Raw genomic sequence first — 8,180 nt, 5'->3', positions numbered from 1 at the left:
GAAGAGACTGAACAGGGACTGAAGGAAAACTTTCTTGTCAGACTACCCATTTATTGCTAAAGTTGTTGAGATCCGCAAGAAGTCAGGATGAGTGCTTAAACTATACAAGGGGCTACCTGTAAACAGCTGTCAAAACATGTCTTTGGCATCTATAGGTGTTGCAATGCACATGGATTTAAACATTTTTTAATTCATTTTTTTTAAGTTACTGAATTGTAAATTATGCTAGCTGAACAAAAAGACAGCGAGGATGCCAACCTATCTTGCTTCCATGCCTCTATTAAAGCACAAAATTACTAAAACAGCAACAATGTTATTGTTATACATTTATACAGCCAATTCTCTGACATTGAGAGCTAATTCATGAAAGTATGACATATATTATTCTGCTTTCACAGCTTTAAGCATGTTTGCATTTTGACCATTTGAAACTAAGGCAGGATCAACACTACTGCTTAAAATGGTTTATAACAGTAGTGACAACTGTTGGGGCCCAGGACACACCCCATAGACAGTTTTCAAACCGTTTTCAAAGTGTCATATCCTGCTTAGTATAGATCTTGCCATGAAACATGGTAGTAAAGAAGGAGGAAAGGAGAACGGTCCTAGTTATAGTAGTTTACTCCTTGAATTCATTGAATTCAGGTAGCCTTTAATATGGCCAGTCTTCACCTTGAGACGGCACTGATCTCTTTAAAAGCTCAGTAGTACAGAGCTTAAGGCCACTGGCCTCAAGTTTATTTTATTACATTATTTATTACATGTATATCCTGCCTTTCCTCCAAGGAGCTGAAGTTGGAATACAAGGCCCTCCTCCCTTCATGTTATTCTGAAAAACAACCCTATTAAGTAGGTTAGGCTGAGAGACGCCTACAGATCTTCGTATCTTGGCTACTAGTCATGATGGCTGTATGTTATCTGAGGAAGATGAGTGGGAGGGTGCTATTCTTGTGGATTTCCCATAGGGGTCTGGTTGGCCACTCTGGGAAATAGAATGCTGACCTAAATAGGTCTCTGGCTGGATCCAGCAGGACTCTTATGTTCTCATAACTGAGTGGGGACTTGAACTCAGCTCTCCCAAGTCCTAGTCTAACACTTGAACAACTACATTGCACCCTTATCCACTATAACAAGAACAACTACTTCCGCCCTACAGCAGGGAGGATGGCAGGTGTGGCACAATGGCTGCACTCTCTTGATGCTGCAAAGCCACCGTTTCCAAGGGAGGACCTGGCAACACTGTTCAGTATAGCTGGTGGCACTTAGTATGTGTGGAGAGTGTCACTTTCCCCTGTAGCACATAGTATGGTTCTCCTGTATGATCCTTCAGGGAGCATTTCCAGCAAGCCCAGTTCTTACCTGGCAAACATTTTTATACTGTGGCCCTTTTCTTATTGTTGCCATCTGTTTAGAGAACATCATCTCAATATGGACTATTTAGTTGGCTAGGAATTATACCTAGTTTTTGTCGAACTAAGGAATGTATTTACATTATAACAGCATCTATTGATGCTGCTGCTCTCCAAGATCCTGAAGTAGAGAGAGATTTCTTTAAAATATTCATATCCCACCTCTGCCAGTTGAACTTTACAAAAAGACGGGGGGAGGCAAAAATCAAGTGTTAGTAAAACATTATAAATCAAACCAATTAAAACACTTAAAAACAAAGACAACTCAATTTGTTTTTTCATTCTTGGCCACTAAATGCCCATGCAAACGGATGGGCCTTGCACTTCCTATAGAATAGGAATAGGCAACACATATATCCTATGACTTCCACACACCCATCCCGAATATACTATGGTGGTAGTCAAAACAGCAAAATAAAAAAGAGGATGGTTTGAAAATAAAATTGCCTTTTTTTGCTGTTGCACTGCCTTGTTTCAGAGGTCTCGGGGTGGGCGCAGCCCTTGTGAGTCTGAAGCAGGAAAAACATGGCCATAGGATGCCCAGCATTTTGTAGAAAAACAGTACACACTTTTGACAGGCCTCTTCCAGAAAGCCATTATGAAGGCTATTGGACCGCTATTAGATAGCAGGCTCATGGCATAGTTTTTACCTTTATGGGACATGGTGTTTGAGCAGAACTCACACTGAAGAGCTTAATATGATGAGGCATATGTGTTGGTAGGGGAATGGTATTCTGCAAATACTGGGGACCAAACCAAGTATGAAAAATATGGACCATATTACTGAGCTTCATCATCCAGGGTTGGCAAAGGTCTTCTCCAGAGCTTTAATTCTGTGACTGTCCTGTCTATTCCATAGCCTCAAACAGTACAAAAGGTATCATTTATTAAAAGGCAAGCATCAAACCACCAATTTCAGTGGTGCAAAGTTGCTGTTATGTGCTAGAAAGTGTGTGCTAGAAGTTTCACAAGGTGAGCAGGATTTGAAGAAGTCAGGATTTGGAGCCTATCCATTTTTGATGATTATCAGCCCAACTAGTAAAACTCACAGTTCCCTACCCTTTGACAGGGGCACACATTTGTCCATGGCAGGAAAGAATTGACCCGTAGAATGGGAGCTGGTACCAAGTCATTCTGGGCCCCGATTGTTGAAAGTGCCATGTGTGCAGGGCTCTTCCACCAGGCTGGCCAGCTTAGCATTGGTTCCCTCACAGATGGTGCAGCCAAGGGACAGGAAGCGGGAGAAAGAGCCTATACACAATCTGGTATTGAGAGTGCTTTGTTCTGGTAGACCAAAACAAAGTGCTCTACACAGCAAATAGACTCCTCAATCTGGGTGAAGGCCAGTGTGAGTTGCATCCAGAGTTGTGATCATTTTGCATATTCATAGCACGTGTGCTTGCGTTTCATGATTGATGAGATATTGCAGAATTCAGAGTAAGTCAGCACATTCGTTTTTATCATAGCACACACAAAACCCTGCTTAAAGGCTGTAGTGAAAGTTTGTTTCCCTGGTTGGCAGCTGTTTCCCTCCCTATTGGGGCAATGATTTGAATTGAACCAAGACCAGCAACATTGGCGCTATCCCCAACGTTACTCCTGCTCAATGGCCACACACAACTTGTGAGTCTTTACTGTAAGGAAGGGGTTAAGTGTACAAAGAATTGCTGTTTTTAAGAATTTTACTCATTGTCTATTGTCTGTTATAGAATTGCAGAAGTACCGCTTATCTCTCCACCTGGCCGTGGGCGTGAGGCCATCTCCTGGCTCCGTCAAGGCGAGAGAAGTGGCCTTGGGGCAATTTGCATCTGTGAAGGGAAAAAATGGCCCATCAGGAGGGAGGTGGGAGTAGAATAGCTGAGTGGCCATAAAAGTCTACCAAACGTGGGGCCTGGCGCCTGAGCTGAAGGACACCTGACTGGGGAAGTATATTCTGTAACAATGTATTAATATTGCTGGTATTTGGGTTCAGGGTGTTATTTCTGTATTAATTTTAGTAGCTAATCTGATGTGTTGCTTGCCTCTTACCCTTCCAATTTCAATAAAGGATTGGGCCTAACCCTTTCAGTTTGAGAGCTGTGTGCTTTATTCCAAGATCTGTGCAAAATCCAGTGGACAGCCGGTTTGGCTGAGTGTGGTTTCCTTTACAGTTACAATGGGAGTGCAACTGAGGCTTTCACAGAGCTGTGCCCTTCTGTCTCACAGGCGCCCACTAAAAGGTGAGAAAAATGGCACCTGCTTCCTCAGTTACTCATCCCAATCTGTGGTTCAAATGGAAGTCCCAGAGCATGGTCAGAAGGCACATGCTGCAACCTGGCTGAAGCTATGAAAGTCTATCTAAATGGGAATGATCTAGGAACCCTATGGTATGTACATCCACCTTGACCTCCCATGGAAGAATTGTAGGATATAAAAATAAATAAATGAGGGGAGCAACTGAGGTGCATAAAAGGAGAATTCTGCTGCTTATAAAGGTGACAGAGCCCTTTTTCTACATCGTGGCTTGAATGGAGAAAAGCAGGTAGGTGTGTATTTACAAATGCCTTCCTTGGAAATGAAGGCTGTGCTGGAGGCTACATATATCAAGCCCCATTGCCTATTCCTAGCCTAGGTACATCCTTTCAAACATCCTAGTCCAAACACCCATCTGATTTAAGAAACAAAGCAAACAGATAGTCATAGTTCACAAGCTGCTTATTATACTTGTGAGTTATAAATTACAAAGCCTCTTTTAAAAACATTCTGCTCTGTTTAGTCTAGACTTGAACTATTCTCTTTAAAACATGCACACAAACAAGTAATTGTTTTAGAGTCGTTTATTAAAAAAAGAATTCACAATTAGATCTTAATTACCAAATTTTTAGAAGTTCTTACATTCTAAGGAGCCATAACTCTAATTGAAAACTAAACACACCCAAATAGCTATTGATATATTTTATGTTGTTTTACCATATAATATACACAAAGTACTATTAGGATGAACTATGACAATGTTTCTCATTATATAGATTAATGGCCTGATCACACAGATATTTATTCATAAGTCTCACCGAGTCCAATAGAATTTACCTCCAAGTACACATAAAAGAGTTCAGCTATTCCTACACAAACTTACTCAGAAGTAAGCTGTATGGAACTTCCAAGTAAAATATGAATATACTGAGCTATTGGGCACAAATTCAGAACATGATTTCATTACTGTTTTTGTGACAAAGTATGAATGAGTGTGTTTTGGGATAAGTCATTTTTCAGGAATAACATGGAAACATCTTCAGGAATCAGCAGCAATCAAATATTTAAGTTTAACATTGCTCCTAGTTTACACAATGAATTATCATATAAAATGTATTGCCACTTAGTAAAAGCAATTTTCTATCACCTGTCTCATGCACACTTTTCTTCAAAATTCAGTATTCTAATTAAGGGCGCCATCCTATGCATGTTTATAGACAGAAAAGAAGTCCTACAATGCCCAGCATTTTCCAGTTTTCCAGCATGGTGGAAGAATGCTGAGAGTTGTAGCACTTTTTTCTGTCTAAATATACTTAGGATTCCACCCTAAATTTATTAGACCGGCATTCATTTGGTGCAGAACTTATATTTACCTCAGTTGATGTGTTGGAAAACTGATCTTTTGTTTACAATGCACTATAAGGGGGAGGGGCACATTTAAAGATTTATGCACTACGTAAGTAGCTGGTTTTCATCTAGTTTAAAAAGGAAATTGCCATATAATAATGTTTTGCTCTAGAAGGCCAAGCATATGGAAATCAGTCTGTGTGATAACTGGTTTAATTTACATTGGCACAACGGTTAGCTAGAAATTATGAATTACCAAACAGTAACAGTTTGGAGCTAACATTCCATGATATAGCTAGTTTCATTTTTGTTGTCAGCTACTACAGATTTTAAGATGCAATTTTAAAACTTAAGGCATAGAAACAGAGATTGTTCCATCTGATGAATTGTTAATCATTGTTACATCTAACTAAAATAGTCCATTTACATTTTCCCAGTAGCCATAAAGGCTTTTCTCTCTCCATTAAACGAATCAATATGAAGTTCACATTGTTCGGATCAATTACTTGCTACTGGTTTTCTTAATGGCACTTCAAGGTGTAATGCTTATAAGGCATCTGCAATTGGACAAATAAGCCTTTTTATAAGAAGTGTATTACGTATTTGTTGAAAAGTATAGCTAAGTAGTCAGATGAATGATAACTTTTTGGTAAAACAAAGAACTTGCAGAGCACTTGTGAATAATAAAGAGGCAAGTCAGAGGCACATGCTAGCACACAGTTTAAACTGGTAATTGCATTGGGTAAATTAATTTTGGTTTTCTAGTATAACACAATTCAGACTTAGAAATAGAGGTTGGGTATTTGTGAGCAACTTCATATGCATGGCTTTACTGCCAGAAGAAAAGGATGGGGCAGGGGGAATAAGGAGAGATTGTGTTTCAATTACCATACTTAGATTTTAATCCAATATAGCAAGTATATATTTTGCATTCAAAAGACCGTAAATGCAACATATACTAGAAAGGATTTTTCTTAGAAAATCAGTTTCAGGTGAGAAATTATTAAGGCAACATGTATTACACCTTTGCTTCCTATGTGTTGTATGTAAAGAAAGGCAAAGGTATAATGTTAAGAGTTCCTTCAAAATCAAAAAGGCCATTAGAGTTGAATTACTTCTTGAAAGGCAAGTATGTGAATTTAAGAACCTATCCCCAAATAATCTAAATGTAACTGAAATACAGAAGCCACGATACAGCTATGCAGATGGAAACAGAATTGATTCTTAATGGGCCTGTTCAGACAACACCCTAAGCTATGGTTAGGCCGCTAACCCTTTTGCAGCAAACGGTTAGTGAGCGTGCTTAAACTGTGGTTCTGTATCCACCATGGTTAGGAACAGTTCACACAACGCGCTAAGCCATAATGTTTAGCTCAGAATGTTTAACCACTGTGGCTTAGCATGTCATCTGAACAGGGTCAACAGCTGGACTCACCAGGGACAAGGCTAAGCTTCCATACCATTGAGTGCAAGACTTGACTTCTTTCCCATGTATGTGAATGATTGCCATGTCCTTCTATGGGGGGAAACTAAAATGCTCCACTTGAGGGCAGTGATGTGGTAAGGGCAAACATACACTCTATTCTTAACAATGGAGTAGCCTGAACATTACTGATAGAGACTCTGCAAGATAGTGTGATGTGCATCTCATGTACAAAGATGCACTGCATGTCTCTGTGGTCCATGCTCTTGCCTGCTGAAAGGCATTTTGCTAGCATATACACTAACATCTTCCCCCACTTTAAGCATCTTGCCATAAGGAAAAGATGAGACTTCAGGCAAAGGCAACAATTTTCAACAAAAATATATTCTAAAGCGAATAATCAGCCAGGATGCAATTTTTGAAGTTCCAAGGGTAAACCACAAATGCAAGTATTGGGATTTGTTAAAACATCATTCTTCCTTTCAAAAGATGTTTCAACAGGACTATTTAACTCTACTTTGCAACTCAATTTTTCTGCTTGAAATGTGTTGTATTCAGGGAAAGATGCAGGTTCTCTATCCAGTTTCTGGTCTTTTCTTCATCTTAAAGTTCACTACTGTTTCTGCAGAAGTGTACGTTGAACTAAGAGGAAGGAAAAGAAACTGATTAATAGTTATATACTCGCCAGTTATAAATACCTCAAGACAGAGTAAAAAAATACAGCCTTCTGTTCAAACTGTTTATAGTCCAATCTCAGAAGTCCTAATGTGTTCAATGGAACGAAGTTCCTTGTAGATGAAAATCTTTTCCTCCCTAGTAAGCGGAGATCCCCTTTCCTCTCCCAGGAAAATTCAGCTAGTTAGGTCCGGGCTGTCTGAAGTTGAAAGTCCTTTGGTTAAACTTATGTTTTGAGATTGCTTACAGGCAGTACTTTGCTTCAACACACAGAGCTCAATCTATATTTTACTTATGAGATTTTTATTCCACCATTCCTCTAAAGAGCTCATGGCGACATACATGACATTCCCCACCTATGTGGTAGGCTCGGTTGAAAGGTAATGTTGACTGTCATATTCTCAGAAGCCAGGATATGAACTCATGTCTCCTAAGCTTAGCTCCAACATTGTTGTCACTACATCACCATCACTTCCACAGGCACTAATGCACACGAGGAGACTCAAATGAAAAAGCTACCCCACTCCTCTTCCTGAAATGAACAGACCAGATCGCACCTCTGTGCACTGTAGTTCCTCTGCAGAAATGCGGATCAGAACTTCCAGGAGCACACTGCTGCTCAAAACTTTGTGCTTCAAGTAGATCTAGAGTGGTTCATTAACCAAATCACCAAAGGACAAAAGGGTTGCTTTCAAACCATTACCTAAAGCATTTTGACACCACTCCAGCCTTAGATTAAAAATTCCCTGTAGTCACAGACATGGGCAATACATCAGCTCTCAGTCATTCTAAGCCCTGCAAGCCCTCTCAGTGGTCGCAACAGCCCTGCACTTTGGAGATGGCACAAACACAGAAATATTCTATCGTTGTAATGAACACAAACAAAAGAAAAAGTTGCTGTCTTGTGGTCTCTTTTATAGGGAGCTTCTTTGTTCCACACAACAGTTCACCAGCGAAGTTAATCTTCCCAGCTTCCAGTTTGTTTTCATACAACTTCAGCTCCGTCCAAACTCTGTTAACATTTCCCTAATGCCAATTCCTACTAAGCCTTGCTTTATTGGCCTAATCCATGGCCTAACAATAAGGGTGCTGCT

The 8,180-nt window shown here is 39.9% G+C and overlaps 1 protein-coding gene and 1 long non-coding RNA gene across 3 annotated transcripts in view; both read right to left on the bottom strand.

The window, feature by feature from the left end:
- Nucleotides 1-4,210: 4,210 nt before the first annotated feature.
- Nucleotides 4,211-8,180, bottom strand: part of LOC134398813 (uncharacterized) — a 265,472-nt gene continuing 261,502 nt past the window's right edge. The window contains exon 2 of the long non-coding RNA XR_010025460.1: nucleotides 4,211-6,021. This is a non-coding gene — a long non-coding RNA (uncharacterized LOC134398813). The remainder of the gene's footprint in view (nucleotides 6,022-8,180) is intronic.
- The window catches only part of LOC134398811 (CD99 antigen-like), a 35,979-nt gene continuing 32,009 nt past the window's right edge, over nucleotides 4,211-8,180 (bottom strand). For both annotated transcript variants that reach the window (XM_063126343.1, XM_063126344.1), the window contains one exon: nucleotides 4,211-7,053. In XM_063126343.1, the coding sequence (XP_062982413.1) occupies nucleotides 7,025-7,053 (29 nt within the window). In that variant the 3' untranslated portion in view covers nucleotides 4,211-7,024. The remainder of the gene's footprint in view (nucleotides 7,054-8,180) is intronic.

The sequence above is a fragment of the Elgaria multicarinata genome, chromosome 5 (assembly GCF_023053635.1).
Source record: "Elgaria multicarinata webbii isolate HBS135686 ecotype San Diego chromosome 5, rElgMul1.1.pri, whole genome shotgun sequence".
Lineage (NCBI taxonomy): Eukaryota > Metazoa > Chordata > Lepidosauria > Squamata > Anguidae > Elgaria > Elgaria multicarinata.
Note: the sequence above shows the minus strand (reverse complement) of the source record. Positions and strands in the feature narration are given on the sequence as shown.